The sequence below is a fragment of the Balaenoptera musculus genome, chromosome X (genome assembly GCF_009873245.2).
Source record: "Balaenoptera musculus isolate JJ_BM4_2016_0621 chromosome X, mBalMus1.pri.v3, whole genome shotgun sequence".
Classification (NCBI taxonomy): domain Eukaryota; kingdom Metazoa; phylum Chordata; class Mammalia; order Artiodactyla; family Balaenopteridae; genus Balaenoptera; species Balaenoptera musculus.
In genome coordinates, this window is record NC_045806.1 from 108,404,571 (window position 1) to 108,428,569 (window position 23,999).

The 23,999-nt window shown below is 41.0% G+C and overlaps 1 protein-coding gene across 3 annotated transcripts in view; it reads left to right on the forward strand.

Moving 5' to 3' along the window:
- Positions 1 to 23,999, forward strand: part of OCRL (OCRL inositol polyphosphate-5-phosphatase) — a 56,060-nt gene that overhangs the window by 26,627 nt on the left and 5,434 nt on the right. For 2 of the 3 annotated variants that reach the window (XM_036840444.1, XM_036840446.1), the window contains exons 11-19: positions 315 to 431; positions 536 to 723; positions 3,437 to 3,548; positions 5,177 to 5,286; positions 6,822 to 6,957; positions 11,822 to 11,932; positions 12,564 to 12,729; positions 12,982 to 13,217; positions 21,213 to 21,236. In XM_036840444.1, coding sequence (XP_036696339.1) covers positions 315 to 431; positions 536 to 723; positions 3,437 to 3,548; positions 5,177 to 5,286; positions 6,822 to 6,957; positions 11,822 to 11,932; positions 12,564 to 12,729; positions 12,982 to 13,217; positions 21,213 to 21,236 — 1,200 coding nt within the window. The remainder of the gene's footprint in view (positions 1 to 314; positions 432 to 535; positions 724 to 3,436; positions 3,549 to 5,176; positions 5,287 to 6,821; positions 6,958 to 11,821; positions 11,933 to 12,563; positions 12,730 to 12,981; positions 13,218 to 21,212; positions 21,237 to 23,999) is intronic. The other variant, XM_036840445.1, reaches the window with a different exon arrangement.

Here is a 23,999-nt window from a genome sequence, read left to right on the forward strand (position 1 = left end):
AGGCTTTGTCATTATTATTCGAATTTTTAATGCTGCCTACTCATGGTAGGCTAAAAAGTGATTAAAATAATGAATCTAGATCTGAGTGTACTCGTTGTCTCCAAAGACTTTTAACTCCTACTGGTCAGAGCCAGATTAGAGCTTTCCCAGAGAAATTTTGTTTTCTCTTTATGAGGTCCACTGGGAAATTAGAGGATTTGGATTCAGATTAGGGCATGGTTATATCTTCTTGGTGGAAAATTAGTTGTGGGAATTCGATATGTGGCAAAGAGTGGTATTAACATGAACCTCTTCTAATTCCCTGCAACTCATAGGTTCAACTGGTCCGCCTTGTTGGGATGATGCTCCTGATATTTGCCAGAAAGGATCAGTGGCGATATATCCGTGATGTTGCTACAGAAACAGTTGGGACTGGAATCATGGGGAAGATGGTGAGTTACTTTGGAAATGAGCTCAATTATGATTTATGCCCATGTGAAGTTCAGGTGCTAGTTGCGTCTTTGTACTAACTGTGAATAATAACTCTTGCTAACAGGGAAACAAAGGTGGGGTAGCTGTGAGATTTGTATTTCACAACACTACCTTTTGCGTTGTCAATTCCCACTTGGCTGCCCACGTGGAGGACTTTGAGAGAAGGAATCAAGATTATAAGGACATCTGCGCACGAATGAGTTTTGTGGTCCCAAATCAGACCCTCCCGCAGCTGAACATCATGAAACATGAGTGAGTGGTTAAGTCTTCCTTAGCCTTTGAATAGTGGAGGTGAGAAGAGACTAAACGTGGTGAGAAGCTATAGAAATGTGAAGAGTGAAGAGATTATTGTTTAGGGATTGGGGTCACAAAGAAGGGGGCGGGTTTGAGGAATAGCAGATGCATTGAGTCAGAGGAATTAGATTTGCTATCAGAGGAAAGGTTAGTTCTGTTAGTGGGCATCTAGGGTAATGGTAGAGGGGGTCTGTCAATTGACATCAGTTTTTATTATTTTTTATTATAAAATAGAAATGTTCATTGTGAATGTAATAAAAGGTAAAAGTAAAAAATCCCTCATTTCTTACCTCTGCTCTCCCCAGCCAGTCCCTCCTTCCGAAGAAAAACACTGTGGACAATTCAGTGTGTATCCTTCCAGATCTGTGCTGTCTATTATGACAGCCAGTAGCCATAGGTGGCTGTTGGGCACTTGAAAGTAGCTAGTCCAAATTGAGATGTGCTGTGAGCATATACACTGAATTTAGGAGGGAAAAAATGTAAAATATCTCAACTTTTTAAGTGTTGATTACATGTTGAAATGACAAAAGTTTGCATATATTGAGTTAAATGGAATTTGTTTTTTTTTTAAAGAAGGCATTGGGTTTTTTTTTTTTAATTTTTGGCTGAGTTGGGTCTTCGTTGCTGCGCACGGGCTTTCTCTAGTTGCGGCGAGCGGGGGCTACTCTTCGTTGTGGCGCATGGGCTTCTCATTGTGGTGGCTTCTCTTGTTGCGGAGCACGAGCTCTAGGCGCACGAGCCTCAGTAGTTGTGGCACACGGGCTCAGTAGTTGTGGCTCACAGGCTTTAGAGCGCAGGCTCAGTAGTTGTGGCACACGGGCTTAGTTGCTCTGCAGCATGTGGGATCTTCCTGGACCAGGGCTTGAACCCGTGTCCCCTTCATTGGCAGGTGGATTCTAAACCACTGCGCCACCAGGGAAGCCCTGGAATTTGTTGTTAAAGTTATTTTCACTTGTTTCTTTTACTTTTTACATTCAGCTACTAGACAATTGAAAATTACATTTGTGATGTGCGTCCTATGTCTTCTGTTTGTTTTTTAAATTAATTATTTAATTTAGTTTTATTTTTGGCTGTGTTGGGTCTTCATTGCTGCATGCAGGCTTTCTCTAGTTGCAGCGAGCAGGGGCTACTCTTCATTGTGGTGCACGGGCTTCTCATTGCGGTGGCTTCTCTTGTTGCAGAGCACGGGCTTTAGGCACACAGGCTTCAGTAGTTGTGGCACGTGGGCTCAGTAGTTGTGGCTTGCAGGCTCTAGAGCGCAGGCTCAGCAGTTGTGGCGCACAGGCTTAGTTGCTCCGCGGCATGTGGGATCTTCCCAGACAGGGATCAAACCCGAGTCCCCTCCATTGGCAGGCAGATTCTTAACCACTGCGCCACCAGGGAAGTCCCTATCTCTTCTGAATAGTGCTGTTATAGACTTTTTCTCTATGCACATACAAACACACACATACTCATTATATAGGATTGTATTATCCTATTTATTGTGAATCTCTTTCCAAGCCAGTAAATATAGATCTACATTATTCTTTTTACTGGCTGTGAATCATTAAGAAAAGGGGCTGTGGAGATTTAAAGACACCAATGGATAATGTGGAAGGTTAGTGAAGAATGGGACTTAATAAGGATAGAAACAAAAATCAGTTGAGGAATGGATTGTTAGTAGAAAATGGTTAGTTGTAAGGAAATTAATACTAGTAACTGAAATTCTGAGAGGGTGATGAGATTTGGAATAGTGGTTTGAGATGTGAATTAGTAGGAAAACAAAAGATAATTTGGGGGTATTAGGATCAGTAGAGAGTGGGGTAATTGAGGAAAGAGTAGGGAAAGGTAGTGATGTTGGCCTCTTTCCATATTGTCTCAACAATTAAGATCATATAGAATTCTGTTTCACAGTGGTAAAACAAGGCCTTGACATCAGTAATCATAAAATTGCCCCGAAATTCCATAAATTTATTTACCCGGGACCTTAAAGATTGGCAAAGAGACCCATTTGGAACTTGAGATAGCTCACAAGAGAACCCATTTTGGTGTGGGAATTTCAGGGTCTCCCCTGGGCGGCTCTCAGCACACCTGGGGGTCTGTTGCTGTGATTGGGAGCCTGAGGCTTCCGTGGCCTGCCATTCTCCTTCCTGCCTGGGACTTGGACTGCGGTTCTGGGGCAGGGGTAGACAGACTGGCTACAGCAGAAAGTCCTGGACCTACGTTTGCTAGTGGGCCCTGCCGGAGAGAGCTGTCATTCAGACCATGCAGACCCTAGTGGAGAGCCTGCAGAACATCAGGGCTCAGAGAGGCAGAAAACGTTCAGACTCTCTGCCCCTAGAGACCTGGCAAGTAGCCAGGTGAAATTTTGAAGCTAGTCCAGCAAATAAACTACATGCTTCTCTCAGGGAGTTAACTCCTTGGTTTCTGAGTCCCACACATACACCGTATTTCCCTGTCTTTGTTCCTCATGTGTGCAGTGCCCGTCCTCCCACCTAATTTGTAATCCCTCAGCCCTCTCAGGTGTTGATAGTACTCGCCCCCAAAGGATAGTTATAGCTTAAACCCCTAGTCAGATAGTGATAAATGAATGCTTATCAATAATCTCCCCATTTTCCTTCTCTCCATTCTCCTCTGATTGATTTTTATGCTAATTACCACTATTTCTGTTCATGTATTTCTTTATCCTCAGTGTTGTCATCTGGTTGGGAGATTTGAACTACAGACTTTGCATGCCTGATGCCAATGAAGTGAAGAGTCTTATTAATAAGAATGACCTTCAGAGACTCTTGAAATTGGACCAGGTAATAAAATTTTATTTCATAGGTACTTTCCTAGACAGCAGATGAAATTGTTAGGTTTATGAGTTAGACCCATGGGAGTTGTGTCTTACTCTAGAAGTAGATGGAAAGGTCTCATTGTCTGGGGAAAACATTGTGACTACTGATGCAGTGAATACACACAAGGTTTGTAGTGCTTTTATTAAGTGCTTGCATGGGAGGAGAGGAGATAACGTTAGTGATAAAAAGTCAATATAACATTTATTCATTAAGTCTTTATCAAGAAGGGATTTCAGAGATTTGTATAAATGAGTTGGAGAATGGGTGGGGTTAATTGGAGAACACTTCCTGGAGGAAGTGGGCCTTCAGCTATGTTGATGTGGTTTGGCAGATGGAACAGGGAAAGCTGCTCTATGATTACTTGGCAGGCTCAGCAACAGCTTGGAGGTAAAAGAGGGAGGCCCTGTGAGGGGATTGGGAGGCACAAAAGAGAAGTTTGTCTGGGACAAATAGCACAGACTGTGGTCTAATGGGAACTGATTGAGAAGTTGGGGCTTGCTAGTTTATAGATGTTAAAACCTGTGTGAGAAGCATTGATATGGTAACATTTATATAAAATGATATTGAGGAACCTAGTTTTCTGTAAATTTGCCTTGGAACCTGGCACAGGACTTGAATTTTTACTTTAGCATATGGATACTGGCTGCTAAAAGTGAATGCTTCTTACTGAGGGAAGAAAATGTTTCAACTTGATTTGAATGTCTTTCAATCCTAACGTGAGACTTTTGACCTTCAGACATAGTCAAAATTCCGGTGTTTTGCAGCAGAATGGTTTTTACAGTGAGCCTTTCTTGGCTGTGTCTACCTTCACATTGAGGTTGGCTGGCTAACTTTGCATTTCTTCCTTTGTCCTGCCTCCAAAGGGGGTACAGTTGGAATAAGTTCTGAATCTTATGTAATTCTGGTAAAATATTTGAGTGAGGGTAACTTTCAAAACGATCTATTGGCTTGGCCGAAAAGTTCGTTCGGGTTTTCCGCAAGTTGTTACAGAAAAACCTGAATGAACTTTCTGGCCAACCCAATATAACTATTCACTGAATTTGGCTTTTGGAATTATCCAATCAAAATTTGTGCGCTTTTTTAAAAAATTAAAACTGTGCTCAAACTGTTATGTATAGGATGGATAAACAACAAGGTCCTACTGTATAGCACAGAGAACTATATTCAATATCCTGTGATAAGCCATAATGGAAAAGAATAAGGAAAAGAATATATATACGTATAATTGAGTCACTTTGCTATACAGCAGAAATTAACACAACATTGTAAATCAACTACACTTCATTTTAAAAAAACCTGGGCTAACATCAGGGAACTTATGATTATTCAGGTTTCATTTTTCCATTTTACCCTGACCACCATTAGCAATAAAAAATTAGTGACATGCTCATATGAGCATCCTGTCTGTGGGTGAGCTTAGATGCTGTTGGAATGTCAAAATTTCATTCATAAGGCACAGAAATTTTATGTATGTGCTCCGACAGTTGCAAAAGATGCGGAACTTAGATACTTAGAAATGGCTGATCAACCCGATTATCACTTCTGTTAAGATGGTGTTACCCTGCTTATGTGATACGTTTTTCTACCTCTAGCTAAATATTCAGCGCACACAGAAAAAAGCTTTTGCTGACTTCATGGAAGGGGAAATCAAGTTTATCCCCACGTATAAGTATGATTCTAAAACAGACCGATGGGATTCCAGGTAAAATAACAAGAACCTCCTCATGGAATAGGTTAAGCCCTGATCTTATTTCTGTCTCTCTGAATTGATGAAGGGCTGGGAAATTTTTAGTTCTTGCCAGAAACAGAGAAACCTAATGGCTCAGTGCTATTACAGAAGAGGTTTCAATTTGTGTGTGCTCACAGGTGAGCTCACCTTAGAGTGTGAACTGCTCTGTCAGGCTGTCGAAGTTTTACGAGCTGCCTGCGATGCCTTATTTCTCTCACCTCAGCAGACTTGCTTATTAGATTTTTGCCCTTCTGATCTTACCCCTATTTCCTTACCTGTTGCCCTGTTCTGGCTCTTTTCCAAAACTCTTTTTCAACTCTTTAACTCAGGATACCAGAGGTGAAAACAAAGAGCCATGAAAGGTTCTTCCAGCACGGTGGTTCTCGATCCTGAGTTCACATTAGACTCTGTTGCCGGACTTTTAAAAATACCAGTGCCTGGGCCCGACCTCCACGACTGCTGGAGAAAGCTGAGAATCACTGTCTAGGGGGCCCGTTGATTTCCCGATCACCCCTAGTAAAGTGCCCCTGTCAGTATGTGCCTGGTGACTGTTTGTCTTCTACCTACTATTTCTTCGTTTCCTATGGTTTCCTACCTGGCTGAGCCCAGAAGTTTGAAAGAAAAAAGAATGCCTGGGTATAGTCAGCTTCTTTAGACTCCGAGAGCGCCAGGGCGGGGTGGGGAGGAGCCTGTCTCTGCGTCCTCCGTCCTCCGTCCTCCGAGGGAGCTGCTCAGCAAGTGGAAAGTGACTCTCACACATCTTGTGCACATTGCCTTGTTTATTCCACTCACCTGACTTGAGAGTCAACTGAAGAGCTACTGATAAGAACTTTATTTGTGTCACTGTCTGGATCAGGTGTACAGGTGTTGCTTATTTTAATAGAATGATGAATAGGCTTTTTCCCTCCCCTTGGTATTCTTATGGGCTGTTATTTGTTCAGACTTGCATGCTTAGGTGTTAGTTCATCTTTATTAGAAGAAGCTCGACTTATCCATAAAAGTCCAGGTTTAAAGAAATCTCTACTATTACCCATCTCCAGTGATTAAGCCCAGTCTAGGAATATAGGATTGGATTTTTAGATTTTATTAGTTGTCTATCTGTTGTGAAGCATCATTGCAGTTGATAGAGCAAACGAAGAGGAAGTGTTCTGAATATAATCCTGTCCTTCTGAGGGTATTTTAAGAAGGTGCTATTCTGTTTTCCCCTGGGGCAACATTATTGAAGATATAATCCTAATCTTAGGAGCACCGTTTATTCATTCATTAGATAACTATTCATTGAGCACCTACTTTACATCAGATACTGTGCTAGGGGCTGAGAATGCAGTGACAAACAAGCAGACACAGTCCCTTCACAGAGCTTGCAGTATATAGTAGGGAAGATAACAGTTGGAGTCGTTAGGGAAGGAGAAGCAGATAACAAGAGGGCCTAACTCAGGTCTGAACCAGTGTAGTAGGTATTCCGTTCTTGTGTGGTATGTTATTCTAATTCCTTACTTTTTTTGCAGTGGGAAATGTCGGGTTCCAGCCTGGTGTGACCGAATTCTCTGGAGAGGAATTAATGTTAATCAGCTTCATTACCGGAGTCACATGGAACTGAAAACCAGTGACCACAAGCCTGTTAGCGCTCTCTTCCACATTGGGGTAAACACTTGTTTGTTCATGCAGTCGTTTGTGTGTTAAGTATCTATTCTTAGAGCATCATTTAGACTCAGAACGGATCAGTAATTCAGTGAGCCATAAATGTTTTCATAACCAAATAATCATTTGCAGCATTGAGAAGTTAGTGCCCTTGACCCTCCTAAATGCTGTCCATATGGCCTTTTAGTGACACAGATGTTTCTCATGCTGCATAATGGCTGGGTAGCACCCTTCACCTCCTAAAGTCATTATACATAAAGAAGAGTTCAAAGCTAGGTTTTAAAGGATGAGTAGGTCCTCATCAGATAAATAGTAAGGAGTGGAAGCACCGGGAGAGAGGTTCCAGGTAGAGGGCTGGGGACAGCAGGAACAAAGGCACAGACCGGTCAGAATACAACATAATCTGTATATAATGTTAAGAGGCATATTGTTAGTTCTACTAACTAAGATAGTGAAGTCTTCCCGTCCAGGAGCACAGGTTTTAAATTTCTCTTTAACTCTATTGCATCCTGGGCTGGATTAATGGCCAGTTGTTTAATTTTTTGTCTCTGTTGTGAGTAAAGTTTTTGTTTTCTAGCTGTGTGTTATTAGCATGCAAGTTATATCTTGGGATCTTGTTGACTTAATTTATTACAGCTAGTACATTTAGATTATTTCTTGTAGTTTTTCCAGACCTGCAGTCATGTAATCTGGCAGAATCTATATCGGGCAGTGCTTGATAGAATGGATGTTATAGCTAGACTGCTTAAATTTGCCTCCCAGCTCAACGAGCACTTTCTAACTGTAACAATGGAAAATTTATGTAACACCCCTCTGCCTCAGTTTCCTCCTCTATAAAATGGGAATAACAATGGTACCTACTTAAGAGGATTAATGAGGTAAGACATGCGAAGAGCACAGTAGGGTAGATTTCTTTCCTCTGTGTGTATGTTGATTTTTTTTGGCTTCTGAGATAGGTTCTCACCAATATGTCTTATCCTGCTCCTGTCTTAGAGGGGAATGACTTTGGGGCATTTCCTTTATGTACAGAATCTGTTCTTCATCTTAGAATAGATTCTAAATTTTATTGAGGCAATCATGTCTTGACTTTTATCCATTTTGAAATTTTAAAATAATAATGAATAATAATAGTATGTGTTCCTCAAAAAGTAGCTAGTACGTGCCAGAGACTGTACTAGCAATTTACACCCATCTCATTTACTCCTCACAACAATGCTTTGAGTTAAATATTTCTCATTTAACAGATGAGCAAGTGGAGAACCAGTGAGTTTAAATAAACTTCTTTAAGAGCATGCAATTAGAAGGAGAGCTGAGATTCAAATCTTAAGCCTGTTTAATTCCCAAACTTATAGGTGTTCTTTCTCCTACCCCCACAATGCCTGCAGAGTTCCAGAGAACTTACTGACTAGATATACCTTCAGATACTACTTTTAACCCACCTAATTTCTAGCTTGTGCTTGTGGACTACCCTGTTTTCTTCATTTGAGTTCTCTTAATCCATTTTTAAAAGGATGCCTTTCCCCCAGACACTAACCTTTTTGGTTTCATCAGCTATGCTTAGCTTTTCTGTTTGTATTTCTTTTCAGAACCTCAGAATATTTGTAATACTCCATACATATTAATTCAGAGCTCCTAGCAGGATATTTACAATTTTTCCATGCTTTCTGTGTATTTTTGTGTATCTTTAATAAAGGTCTACCTTTCTAGTTTTTAATACTTTTAAAATCACACAGGAATTAAAATGGGTTTTCTCTTTAAAATAAAAATAAAAGTAAGCAAAATTCACAGATAAGGCTGAAGGTCTTCAATGCCTCTTCTATCCCCTACTCCCACTTTTGCGCTAAACCCCACTCCCTAGCCAGGCCAACTACCCTTATGAATTTATTTCTTTCTAGACCAGCACTGTCCAATAGATTTTCTGTGATGATGGAAATGTTCTAGATCTATCCTGTCCCATCCAGTAGCTATTACCTGCAGGCAGCTATTGATCACTTGAAGTGTGACTGAGAGAACTGAACTTTCAATTTTATTTAATTTGAAGTAATTTAAATTTGAATGTCCTTATGTGGCTACTGGCTATAATATTGGACAGCACAGTTCTAGACCTTTTCTGTTTACCCATACACAATATGGTGGTGCTTTGTGTGTTGGTGTGTATATATCATAAATGGTCTCATACTATATGTGTTGGTCTGCAACTTTTTTTTTTAATTCAGTGGTGTATCTTGGAGAGCTATCCGTGTTATTACATAAAGATCTAGCTCATTGTACATATTTCTTAATTCCTAATTTTATTGGTAATTTCCTTTTCTAAAGTGGATGTATCAAGTGGTGACATTCTGTGGTAACATTTTCCCCTTCATTATCCTTACTGTGCATTAAGGGTTATGATCATGATAACCCACTGAGAAGAGCTTTGATTTTATTGGGTAACCACCCCATACTTTGGACTCTTGGGCATGCTATGATTAGAGGCTTTAAGAACCACATTGTATTTCTTACCACCATTCACATCAGTGACTGTTAACAAAGGGACCAAGTGCTAAGGGGCCAATTAATTTCAGAAGACTTGCTGTGGGCTGGCTGAGATTAAGCTGAGATGGGGTTCCCACCCCTGCACTTGGTAATGGGATCTGTTGCATTGGTTCTTAGACTTTGGTGGACATCGGAATTGCCTAAAGAGCTTCAAAATGCATGGACCCCGCCCCCTGGAGATTGCAATCAGTGAGCTGGGGCATCTGTGTTTTTAAGACCTACGACCCCCCCCCAAAAAAAAGACATACCCAAGTTGGTCCTGTCACATATCCAGTATTTTGGAAAGGGTCTTACGCTAGAGGTCCAGATATCACCTCTGCTGTTAACTGTGGCAGTGAGCAACTTAATTGATCTTTTTGTACCTTGATATTCTCAACTGTGAGAAGAATAATCCTTGCTTTGGTAGCCTCACAGGTTGTTGTGAAAATAAGATGACATATGTAAAATACTTTTTGAAATAAAAAGTTGCAAAGGGACTTACCTGGTGCTCCAGTGGTTAAGATGCCGCGCCTCCAATGCAGGGGCGCGGGTTCGATCCCTGCGGGAACTAAGATCCCACATGCTGTGCGGTACAGCCAAAATAAATAAATAAATAAATTTTTTTAAGTTGCAAAATGTTGAAAAAGAATTTAAAAAGTATAAAATTCCTCTTAATATAACACTGTAGTAGGCACCCTGGTGACGCTAGTGATTGCTTACTCCTAAGTTCTCTAATCATTATGGTTCAGATACGTAAAAACCTCCACAGTCTTTGAGACTCAGCTTTGATGTTCTTATTTTCCACACTTTCTTTACAGCCTCTACTGCATACATCAATCTTTTTTTTTAAATTGAATTTGTGAAGTTTTCTATTCTAAAAAGAAACTGGGGCCTTAATAAGTGAAAATGCTATGTTAATTATATTTGTTTTTTTTGTTTGTTTGTTTGTTTGTTTTAATAATTCTTTATTTTACTTATTTATTTTTTGGCTGTCTTGGGTCTTCGTTTCTGTGCGAGGGCTTTCTCCAGTTGCGGCAAGCGGGGGCCACTCTTCATCGCGGTGCGCGGGCCTCTCACTGTCGCGGCCTCTCTTGTTGCGGAGCACAGGCTCCAGATGCGCAGGCTCAGTAGTTGTGGCTCACGGGCCTAGTCGCTCCGCGGCATGTGGGATCCTCCCAGACCAGGGCTCGAACCTGCGTCCCCTGCATTGGCAGGCAGACTCCCAACCACTGCGCCACCAGGGAAGCCCAAAAATTCCTCTTAATATAACACTGTAGTAGGCACCCTGGTGACGCTAGTGATTGCTTACTCCTAAGTTCTCTAATCATTATGGTTCAGATACATAAAAACCTCCACAGTCTTTGAGACTCAGCTTTGATGTTCTTATTTTCCACACTTTCTTTACAGCCTCTACTGCATACATCAATCTTTTTTTTTAAATTGAATTTGTGAAGTTTTCTATTCTAAAAAGAAACTGGGGCCTTAATAAGTGAAAATGCTATGTTAATTATGTTTGTTTTGGGCATCGATTTGTATAAAGTTTTAATAGTAAAAAAAAAAAGCACAGCTGTGTCAGGAAGCCGAAAGTGCTGTGTCAGATGGGAGTTTTTTCGATCTATTAGGCAAGATGATTTGTTTATCGTCATGCTTTTACTCTGATCTGGGACATTTTGTATCAGCCGTTTTCTAAAATGGCCATAGGATCTATTTACTAACATACTTTTATCATCATATAATCTGAGCATTGATATTATATTATATTGGTATTATGATTCTTGGCATTGTGCATAACAGCTAATAGAGTTAAATGCTTTAGTCATTTTTTCTGCTGTTTCAGCACTTTATGATCATTGTTAGAAATAGTGATAGGTATGTTTTGACACTGTCAGTTTGTATAGTGCAGGAAAAAAGTTTTAGCACAATCATCACATTTTCTCCACCACCAAATTACTTAACAATGGAGCAAGAAAATATTCTTCCCAAATATTTATTATTGCCAAGCTTCGTAGCACAGAGGTTTAACTTTTCCAAGAAGTTAACCAATTAACCTCACCTTTACCTTACAGTGTGTGATCCCATAATTTATGTTTGTTTTAGTGGCCTTTTTAAAGATGGTTAGACTCTTAGAGATATATAAGTTGAGAGCACATAAGACTAAAATAAGGATCTGTCTGTTTTTCTCAGGTAAAAGTTGTGGATGGAGCGAGATTTCAGAAAGTGTTTGAGGATGTTGTTTGCACCACAGTTTATTCGAAATGGTTGCTATAATGACTGGTTTTAAACTGTTAGGTAATCTGAAAGGAAGATGAGCTACGCGCATGTAAGACTGAAAAGAGGGTTCGTTTTCTTTCAGGTGAAGGTTGTGGATGAACGGAGGTACCGGAAAGTGTTTGAAGATATTGTACGCATCATGGACAGAATGGAAAATGACTTCCTTCCTTCCTTAGAACTCAGCCGGAGGGAGGTGAGCAAACACACACGCCTGCCCATCTGCTGCCCATCGTGGTCGCACAGGGGAAACCATGTTACTAGGAGAAGGCAACACAGCAAAGTCATGAAGACTGTGAGCTGAAGGCAGACTGCCTCCACTCCAGTCCCAGCACTGCCATCTAGTAGACGTGTGGCCGTGGGCGAGCGTCTTACCCTCTCAGAGCCACAGTTTCCTTTTTTGGATAAAGGGGAGGTTGTGAGGATTACCCGAGTTAATACATGCAAAGCCCTTAAAACAGCGCCGGGCACAAAGTAAGCCCTCAGATGTTAGCTGCTCTTATTTAATATTTCAGAGTTGCTGGCCAATTCATATCTCAGGAACCAGGACTTGGTCATGGGATGCATGCCCTGACCCAAGGTGGGGTTATACTCTTAGGATCCTAGGAACAATCAGAGTAGCCTAGAGAAGTAGCAAGAGCTGCCTGGCTCCTTCTCTGCTGTTGTGAGAGGGGACAGTGGGTAGCTGGCTCGCTTGGCGAGTGCACCCGGCAGTTAATAATGGTTAATAATGACCTCATTCTTTATTCATATTCTCTATGGAATAATCCAACTGACTGTCTTCCCCTACTAGTGATGCATGTTTGTGTCTGTCTGTTATTCCCCAGTTTGTGTTTGAGAATGTGAAGTTTCGGCAACTACAAAAGGAGAAGTTCCAGATCAGCAACAATGGACAGGTTCCCTGCCATTTTTCTTTCATCCCTAAGCTTAATGACAGCCAGTACTGCAAACCATGGCTTCGGGCTGAACCTTGTGAGGGCTACTTGGAGCCAAGTGAGTTTTCCCTTTACCATAGTCTCTGCTCGCGATGTACCATCCCCTCCCTTTGATTAACTTCTTGTTTTCTAACCATACGTCTCTCACCTTCACTGTCATTGTATTGGGGCTCCTCCCTCTTCCGTTTGTCCCATCTCTCCTTCATCACTTAATGATTTTTTTAGAGGACACTTCTTCTGTTGGTTCTCATCCCCTTTTTGCTTTTCCACTGGAAGTTTCTGTTATCATGTACCATCTCTTACATTTCAGATGAGACCGTGGACATTTCCCTTGATGTGTATGTCAGCAAAGACTCTGTGACCATCCTGAACTCAGGGGAAGATAAGATTGAAGATATTCTTGTCCTTCACCTGGATCGAGGCAAAGATTACTTCTTGACCATCAGTGGAAATTACTTCCCAAGTTGTTTTGGTACATCCTTAGAGGCTTTGTGCCGAATGAAAAGACCAATCCGAGAAGTTCCTGTTACCAAACTCATAGACTTGGTAAGAGGCATCCTAAGACATGCATCTCCTTTAGATAGAATTTTCGCAGTGCTTAACTGATGTCCTCCTTCTCTCTGTGCTGCCTGTTTTGTCAGGGCTGGCAGGGGAAGTGGGGGGTGGATGGCAAGTGATAAATAAGAATAAGAATGTCACTTTAACACGCCTTTCATTGGATTAAGCCTAAAAGGAAAGAGGAGAAGGTAATATGTAATTGGCTCTTGTCAGGAATATGAGATAATACGAAGTTCACTGAATTAGATTAAAGCCTCCCTTCTCAAAGATTTATATCTTTGAGTTATAAAGATATGCTTACTTGTTATGCTCTTCATACTTTCAAGTCATTTTTATATAAATTAGCATGTATGTGAGGTCCAGTAACGGGGCGGGGGGGGGGGGAGTGGTATTATCCTCATTAAATATATGAGAAAACTGAGGCACAGAGACAATAACTTGCCCAAATAGTGACAAATCTGTCGCCCAGATTTTCTGACTCCCAGTCCAGAGCCCCTCACTATATCATCGTATCTAATCCAAGTCAGACTCAGCTGCTTGTTGGAGCCCAGGCCATAAGTGAACCTCAGAGTACCTGCCTCAGAACCCCCAGGGGTCCTTACACAAGTGCAGGCCCCTCCCCCCACTCACCTCTGGCAACGGAATCAGAATCTCAGGGTGCGAGGCCTGGGGATCTGCATTTTATCAGCATCCTGGATGATTATAATATGCACTGAAGTTTGATACAAGTTTAATGTGACTCACTCAAGAAAAGAAAGGAGGAGGATTTCTCTTTCCTGACACCAAGCTATAATATCAATGTCCTTATGGAGGAAATGCTTATTATCTTCAGGAACGTAAATTAATTTAGTAACAAGTTCATTCTGTTAAGAACCTTTCTTCTAAGTGAAAATATTGTTGGATTTGTGTGCAGACATCTTTGGGCTATGAAAGTATACTCTTGGTCTTTTACCAAAGAAAATTAGATGGCGTGACAGCCGTATGTTATCATTACCATTAGTATTCACATTGATCCTTTTGGCCTAGCCGGAGCAGTGATTGTATCATCTAGCGGGGAGGGCTAGACCGGCGGGCAGGCTGCTGGCTTGTCGGAGTGTGATCTGTTCTGTTGCCATGGAATTGTTTTAGCGATGACTCAGATGGCAGATTAAAACCCTTGAGTTCAGTCCCAGCATTCTTTCTTGGAATTATGCTTGTTTCCCTAGAGCCCTCATGACTGAGTGTATTAGCCCTGGTTGAGAGACAACCATTTTTTTTTCCAGAAATTCATATCCTGACATTCTGTTATTTTTCATGATACTTATTTTTTCTTCTACCACCATATTCCTATCTTTTGAATGTATTATTTCACCTTTTAGGATATGTTCCAAATGAAGTTGTCTCCCTTTCTTTTTCCTACCCCTTGCCTCCATCCCAGACACCATTTCCCAGCTTTCTTTTTCCCAACTTTTATTATGAAAATGGCAAATGTGCAGAAGAATTGAAAGAACAGTACAGTGAACAACACCCACATGCCTTATACACATATACTGACATATACTTTTTTTTGCTCTACCATTTGAAATTAAGTGGTGATGTGTCACTTCACCAGTGAACACTTTGTCCTGCCTCTCTTAAGAAAAAGAACAACTTCTATATCAGCACAATGCCATTATGGCACCTAAGAAAACTAGCTACTCGGTATTCAGATTTCTCCAGTTGTCCCAATAATTTCTTTCATAGCTTTTGTAAAGCCAAGATCCGATCTGGGTTCATGCAGTACATTTGGTGAGGTCTCTGCAGTCTCTTTTAGAGTAGAACAGTCCTTTCCATTTTTCTTTAATGACTTTGCCTTTTAAGAGTCCAGGACAGTTGTCCAGTCAGGGGTCTGCCATTTCCTAAATTTGTCTGATTGTTTCCTCTTGGTAATTTTTAAACCTGTCTTTTTGTACTCCCTCCTCCCACCTTATTTCCTATAAACTGGAACTATTTGGTCAGAGTTGGCAGACACATTATACTACCCTTTACTGCAATTGTCCCATATTAATTAAAGTGACAAGAAGGAGACTCAACCAGCATTAAAAATGTTTATTTTATTTAAAATATTATCAAGTAATTCAACCACATTTGACCATGAATAGGAAGTAGTCAAAATCTTTAGTGGAGTTAATGGCTCTGTAGGAAGCCTTTTTTCTTCTTCTTGTGCACACATGATTCAAAGTTTTAAAAAATAGAACCCGGATCATTTTTCATTACAAAATTGCTGAGTTCTTTTTAAATTGTATGTGTGTGGTCACCATTTATTCTGTTAAAGCTTTTATTTTGTAGGATTTAGGGTTCTGATTCTTTTCACAGCCTGTTGCATTTAATAAATTCCTGGATCTCATTGATGAGGAAATTATCCATATTAGTGTGGGGCAGTAAACAAGAAATCTAAGATTATCTGTACCCCATTTGTAGTACCTTCCCACTCTGTTTTGGCTTGATTTTGACCTTCTGAAATGCTTTCTTAGGTTTGTTTATTCATGCTTGTTCCAAGACCCAAGATGATATTTCAAATCCCATGAGACAAGGCTATTAATAATGATACCTGTTGTCCTTTTTTGTATTATTTACTCTAAAATTTGAGTGAAACCAGAAATGAGTTCAGTGCCTGTGTTGACTCTCCCTGTACTGTTTTCACAAAGATTCTTGTGCCACATGCTCTTCCCCCCAAATGCAGAATAAAGTAACTGGCGAAAGTCCTTTTCATTCTGCCTGATAGTGACTTTGCCGCTACTAGAACTGTTGGGATTAGCACAGGTGGCAAACAGAGGAGAATCTGTTTGTAATTATCCTTATTCTTTTCCAGAATTAAGATAGATTTTTCTGGTTTATTAATTAGCATATTAAGTAGCATATAATCGTCAATATTTATTCATTATACATTGGATGCAAAATATTATGGAGTTTATGTGGGTTCTTATAATTTAAGAAAATTTACTTGTGTGCACAATATGGCTAAATTCTAAATCGAGGTTAGTAGAGAGTTTGGTTACAGATAATCTAAACATTAACTACCTTTATTGGCTCATGTCCAGTGTGTTTAGTGAGTCAATATTTTGGAAAGTCACTTAGAATGAGAGTTGTGGAGCTTGTAATTTGTATCAACAATAGATTCCTTTCCTGTGCTGTTTACTCAAGCCCTTATATGCTATAAAAGCTTATTGATTGACCAGCTAATCTCTGTGAAAATCAGTCTCAGATTCAGCCTGTTTTGGTGTGTGAAGCTGGTTAAGTAGGGTGGGAGCAGTGGATAGAGAGGTTTTTTAAAATATTTAAATATGTTATTACTCTGTTTTATGTTATTTTTTAAACTTATTTTATTATATTTTATTTTTGGCTGCATTGGGTCTTCGTTGCTGCACGCGGGCTTTCTCTAGTTGTGGTGAGCAGGGGTTACTCTTCGTTGCGGTGCACGGGCTTCTCACTGCAGTGGCTTCTCTTGTGGAGCACGGGCTCTAGGCATGTGGGCTTCGGTAGTTGCGGTGCATGGACTCAGTAGTTGCTGTGCGCGGGCTGTAGGGTGTACAGGCTTCAGTAGTTGTGGCGCGCAGGCTCAGTAGTTGTGGCTCGCGAGCTTTAGAGTGCAAGCTCTGTAGTTGTGGCACATGGGCTTAGTTGCTTCATGGCATATGGGATCTTCCCGGACCGGGGATCGAACCCGTGTCCCCTGCGTTGGCAGGTGGATTCTTAACCACTGCGCCACCAGGGAAGTCCCTTTTTTTCTTTTTAAATTAACACTTTTGCTCTTTTTTTTAGTATTTATTATTTATTTATTTATTTTGGCTGCACCGGGTGTTAGTTGTGGCATGTGGGATCTTCACTTGCAGCATGTGGGCTTCTTAGTTGTGGCATGCAGGCGGGACCTAATTCCCTGTCCAGGGATCGAACCCAGGCCCCCTGCGTTGGGAGTGTGGAGTCTTACCCACTGGGCCACCAGGGAAGTCCCAGGGGATAGAGAATCTTGAAGTCAGCAGATGAGTTTATACTGGAGCCAGAGGGCATCTAGATCCACCAGAAGTCTTTAATGAGTTGTATGTGGCTGTAAATGGACACATTTGGAGGAACATTCTGGTTTGCATGTAGACTGGACTAGTAGAGAGGAGGCCAGGCTTGAACCCACCAGTTAAAGGTTTGGCTTGTAAATACAGAGGTGAAAAAAGTTGAGGGATGGGGGAACCAGCTGTATTTGCGTGGGGACATGTCTATTAGGAGAACAATATCAAAAATTTGAAATAACATGAATAACAACTTGGTGATTAATTGTCCCCAGTGATCTCTCCAAGTAGGTGTTTACTTTGTCTTACTGATCTAACGACCCATTTCTTATCCTGTTAAGTGTATGGTTTGTGTTTCTTTTTATATTTCACATGAACGAATCCTTTCTAGAACTTCAGTATCCATTCAGTTTTCTGCTTTTTATTTTTAAATTTGAATCTGCCTCTAAATGACTCTTTTTACATGATTTTAGCTGCATTTACTACTGGGAAAATTCCTCTAAGGGTGAATGCTGGGATGAAGAATGATTTGCAGTGCATTTGTAGTATGCCAGTGTTGCCCCACTGGGGACTCCTGAACGCTTTTCCCTTTTAATGTGATCAACACGTAGCCTTTTGCAGAGAGTGGGCAAGTCAGTTGAACTAAGTGATTAGCAGCAACCTTAGGACTACCTTAAGAGAATGCTCTTTATTAGTGGGAGCTAAGTGGTGTTTCTATTTTCAGAGTTGAACCTAGACTTGAAATAAATATAATTTACGCCTACTTTATGCCTGAAACCAGAGAAGTAAACTCTCAGTGTAAATCTGCTGCCCCTCCAACCAGTATCAAAGTCCTTTTGATTTCAGAGTTTTCTCTTGTATCCATTCATTTCTTTAAATAATTCTTTATTGTATTATTTTTAATTGTATTTTATTTTTGGCTGCGTTGGGTCTTCGTTGCTGCACACGGGCTTTTCTCTAGTTGCGGCGAGCAGGGGGCTGCTCTTCATTGCAGTGCGCGAGCTTCTCATTGCGGTGGCTTCTCTTGCTGCGGAGCATAGGCCCTAAGCACGCAGGCTCCAGTAGTTGTGGCACACAGGCTCAGTAGTTGTGGCTCGCAGGCTCTAGAGTGCAGGCTCAGTAGTTGTGGCGCACAACTTAGTTGAGGGCTTAGTTGCTCCACGGCATGTGGGATCTTCCCGGACCAGGGCTCGAACCCGTGTCCCCTGCATTGGCAGGCAAATTCTTAACAACTGCGCCACCAGGGAAGCCCCATTCGTTTTTTAAAAGATATTATGTTCCCATTATTAGTTGAGGTGCTTGCTCTCTCCTGCTTGACCTACCTCGATAGCCTTTTAACGATTCCCTTCACCTCTATTTCCCTAGCCTTCTATTTTCCCTCTTCAGGGCTGTCGGACTGATCTTTCTGTAATACAGCTTTGAGGCCTATCACTTCCTTGCTTAAAGTTAGACATGTGGCTCCCCCATGCCTGCTGAATACAATCCAAATTGCTTTACCTGTCATTCAAGGTCCAGCAAAGTCTGACTTCAACACACCTTTTTAGATTTATTTCCTACTATTTTTCTCATTATTCCCTCCTGCTCCCCACGAACCAGATGACTAACTCTTCCCTAATCTCACCTTGTGATCTACCTTCTCTGCACCTTTGTTTATTTCTGTCCCCTCCCACTTGTAATGTCCCCACCCCATTTCTGCGCTTTAAAATCCTGTGAATCTTTCAAGGGCTAGTTAGGTTGCATCACCATTGTGAAAAAGTCCCCTGACAGCCCCAGTTGAAAGCCATCTCTCTTTCCTTTGAACCCCTGTTTTTTTGTTTGTTTGTTTGTTTTAACCATTTATTGAGAACTCATATTGGTGAATTACAGTAGTGCCAGGCCATAAATTCTGGGAATCCTTACCCCAATTCAATTGTAAACCCGAGTCAGGGACCGTGTCTTTCCCCTCTCTGTAGCCTCACTTTTCATACCCCCCCTACCCCTCAAAGACATTTAGCTCAATGCCTTGCACTGGTAGATAGTCAATGCCTGAAGAAAACCTTTTGGAGGGCTTGGTTTGACAGGTTAGTATATAAAAACTCTGCCTGGTTTTACTCATCATATCATGTGGCACATATTCATAGGAGGGAAAATAGAGAAGTCTGTCAGACAAGCAGATTCTCTATTTGTTAATAAGTAGTTCTAAATTTTAAAAAAGGTTGTGCTCCAAAATTTAGTTAAATTAGGTGTTTGGCACTCAGAATTAACTTCCACATTAAAAAGTGTTATAATTACAATACTATGAATATTGTATACTTTTTAAAGCACTGTTACTCTGATTATTTTTATTTCATTCTATATATGGTATTTAAAAGTCTAGGTAAACCTACAAAAGCATGTTTAATTCATAATGTACCTAATAATACTAAAAACCCTACCCAGCATATATAACAGTCATTTGGGACAAATGCATTCAGCGTTACTACTTGGAGTATCAGGGAACACATATTTCCCCACCTCCAACCTCCTGCACATCTGTGACGGTAAGATCAGGATTTTTCCTTTTACTCTCAGACCGAGACGTGGGATTTATATCCAAGTTCTTGGCGGCCCATGGCGGGATTGGGAGTTGCTGGGGAGGTGCAGGGAGCTTTGAGAGACCAGGCCTGCTGCTGGCATACTGCGCCACCACTGCCCCACACCCCCTGTGTTTTAGACTGCTTCCCTGTCCCTGTGAGGTAAATGTTATTATCCCTGTTTTAGAGATGAAGAAACTGAGGCTCTATGAAGTTTACTAACTTGCCTGCAGTCTGTATGAAATAATAAGAGGTAGCATGAAGATTTGTACCCAGGACCGTCTGACACCCATGCCTGTACTCTTTCCACTAACCCTGCTGCTTTATAACTGTCTTTAGCCTGCTGGGAGTAGAATACATTCTCCAAGCTTTCCCCTGCCTCTCTGTTTAAGAAGCAGTCAGTTTATCCGTTTTGAGTTATCTAAGGGAGCATAGTGGTAATGACTGTGGAGTCAGTCAGACCTGAGTTCTAATCCTGATTCTGCCACTTAATACATAATAGTGTGACTGTGGGCAAATGATTTAATCTCCCAGAGCCTCAGTTTCCTCATCTGTAAAACGGGAATAATATCTACTTTGTGCATATGTGCAGACTAAATGACATTGCAGTTACTGCTCCATGGCAGATGCCCCCTAAGTGGTGGCAGTAGTTACTGTCACTGTTGTCATTGTTACATTGTAATAATAGCACAAAAGACAGAGGCGATTAAAAAGGTACCTTCTTCCCTCTCCCCTGCTTCTCTTTTTTCTCTTATACTCTATAGGAAAACACAGTAGGGGATAATGATGGATCTTATGGTCCACAAAGGTCTGAAATGAAATGAATTTGCATTTCAGAGGGACTTCCATATTTGAGGACTCTAGGGGCCCTTGAGGAGGGGAGAGGGTACCGGGCGATGGAAAGGAGTGTGAGATACTGCTTGGGAGGCTAGCTAGGGTGAGAGGTATGGCAGTGGAGAGGAGAGAAGCTTACCATCTCCTGAATGACCGCTGTCGGGCTCACAACCAAATTCTTCCACTGAAGTGGTGTCAGGGTGAGCGAGGTGCCACACAGCACAGCGGTAGGGCCTGCCTCCAGGCAGCACGGGAAAAGGAAATATCAGTGGGTGTTTGGCTGGCTCAGCTGGCAGCTGCCAAAGGACACAAAAGTCTAGGACTGGACATGTATGTTTCTGGAGTGATAGTCTCAATATGCTGCACAAAATTTGAATATGCATGATAGAGAACTTTGCATATGAGAATATGTTCCATTTTCAACAATCATGATTTATTTGAAGAATTTAAAGCTGTTTAAAGTATATGTATCTAGTGAGGTAGTGCGTTCTAATAATACTGATCTGTTTCTAATTCTGTTAATTAATTCTAATCATTTTCTATCTGTCAATGACTTTCTTTTCCTGCTTTGCTCTCAGGAAGAAGACAGCTTCCTAGAAAAGGTAATGCAATCCATTGGCGGTTCTGTGTTTCCCTGTGCTTGATTAACATTTAGCCATGGTCCCTGGAATTTATCCCGAGGCTTTCCCACATCAGACACCTCTGACTCCATGAGAATCCCCCAAAGTCCTGCCAGCTGTCTTTAAGTGTGTCTGAAGTACAGGAAAGATATTTATTTTACTGCACCAGTCAAGTCATTGAGACCCAGTACATAAAAGCAATAGGACTCAAGGTTCCAGATTTGTATTTTTGAAATAAGAAGTAACTAAAGAGCTGTCTTGATGTATGTGAAAGCTTGTGAGATGGAGGAGGGTACCGTTTGCCATTTTCCATTTCCGATGATAGTAAAAGCAGAAGTGAATTTCTGTTGCATTAAGAGTAATTTGGGGGAAGTGATAATAGTGATTAATTACTGAAAGAATACACAGGTACGATCAAGAAATAGATCATAGACTAGAATCCTAGAGCTGAATGAGATCATAAGGGATCATCTGGTAGAGCTCCCTGCCTTCAGACAGGGTAAGGTGTCTTCTCCATTCTAATAGACAACCAAGGCCCAAGAAGGTTCAAAACCTCGCTGAAGTTATACTGCTCCTGACATCAGGGGCATGAGGCAGAGGGGACTAGAACCCGGGTCTTCTGAATACCCAGTGAAGGAACCGAGCGAACGCTCCTTCTGCGGTGCTTTGCCACCTCTCCATCTTCAGGCTGGAGGCTGCCTGGCTCCGCACAGGGCCATCCGGTAGAGAAACGTGGGCTTGAAAACATTCCTAAAGCACTTTCACACAGTATCTAACGTGACCTCCCCACTTGGTGGAGTTTAATGCAGTTTGTTGGTGGAGATGGTGTACTGTTTTTGTGCTTCAGTTAATAGCGCTAACGTTACAGAGTGTGAGCTTATCAGGCACTAAATGTGTCCCATTGAAAGAAGAAGACAAAGCATGCCTGGTTTCCCTTTGAAAATTAGAGTTCAGGATAATTTGTGGACTTTTTAAAAAGTATTGTTTCTTGTGCATAATCTTTCTCTAGACTTCAGAGATACAAGTATGACATTTCATATTATCACACATGAATTTGAAAATGGATAGTGGATGGTGTATATAACCTACTGGCATATTATTAACCTTTTGAAACCACTGAGGATTGAGACGGCTCTGCTTCCCAGCCCTTCCCTGTTAATAGCAGGCCATGTGTCTTTTCATCTTGAACAGTGCCTTGTGTTGCCTTAATGCCTTAGTACAGGAAAAGTGCTAATTGGATGTCAGATTTTTAAAAAGTACATGAATCAGTGCTGAATAATTTATATATGGTAAGCTTGAAGGTGTCTGCTAAGGAATCTGTACCTGTGTTGCACTTGGTCCAGAAAGTGAGCAGAGTGCATTATGGACAGTGTCTTGGCTCAGATATCATCTGGATGCCTGGATTTAATACTAGCAACTGGAAAGAAGTTAGTGGGTGAGCCACTGATAGAAGGTCTGGCAACTATAGGAAACGTGAATATCAAGTGATAGATTCCCAGGGAAGGAAAGAAAGGAAGCAAAACGAATGTGAAGAAGATAGATTTTAAATGATAACCAACTGTCATGCTGCCTTCTCTTCCTTATTCCCTTAGAAAGGCGCACAGTGGCTTTAAAAGGTCACCAGTGCGTACTGAAGAACAGAACGTCAAGAAGAACCCTCTGCTCTGTTCTAGCGTACACACTATCTGGAAGTAATGAAATGCTTCTCTTCTTTCCCTTAAAGTGACACGGCTAAATAAGGGTTGTGGATCGAATTTACAGCATTTCCTAAATTTGAACATATATCATATATGACCTTAAGCCGGAGGTGTAGGAGGGGGAAGATGCCAAAAATTCGTCACCATTTTCTCCACTAGATTTTTTATGAAGGCTGCCTTCAGATGCCTTTTAAACTATTTCAGATATCTTTTTGGTATAATTTATATTTGACTATATAAACATAAGATAATTGAATTTATTCCCCATTTTCAAGTTCAGATTTAGTTAGTGATCTAATTTATGTCACTTCTGGGTTTTCCTCTGAGATTCTTTCAGGAGAATCTAACATAGAGTAGAAAGTTAGGTGAAAGGAGTCAAAGCCCCAAGAAATCTTTGCTGAGCTATTACTATAAAGAATAACTTCTGGACTCAGAGCCTAGACTTTTCGTGGTATTTCTGGCTCTTGGTATGCTGTATTCAGTTTACTATTTTTGGATCTTAAGACTTTGAGTTTTAGTGCCTTAAGATTAGACCTTCTATCAAGCCTGAAATATTCATGTATGTAGGTCTAATGTGAATTGTCTTTCATTCCTGAGGACCAGAGAACCTCATTTAAATCAACAATGCAAGCTCTGATATTTGTGGTAAGACCTGAAAGAAGAATAGTTTAAAAGTCAACAACAAAAAAAAGTCAACAAAAACCTAAGTAGATGCTGCTCTCTCTCAAAGTGCTCTGTTGACAATTGTAATTTAATGGTCCATGAGTCTCCGGTGGTGTGTGGGCTCTACCGTGACTGTATTGCTGGTTCTCAGTGTCACCCTTGAAAGGATTTACAGCACACAATGCATCCATGTGATAAACATAATAAACCCAAGTGGAATGCTTAACGGTTAAGTGAAACATCTAGAAAAGGAGATCATTTAACTGTGGGAATCCGTATCGAATGCCTTCTGACCAGGAGTGTCCCAGTGAGAAAATATGAAAAGTCTTAAGAGGTGAAGATGAGATTATACCCACATAAGCAGAATTTGAGGGAGATTGTTACA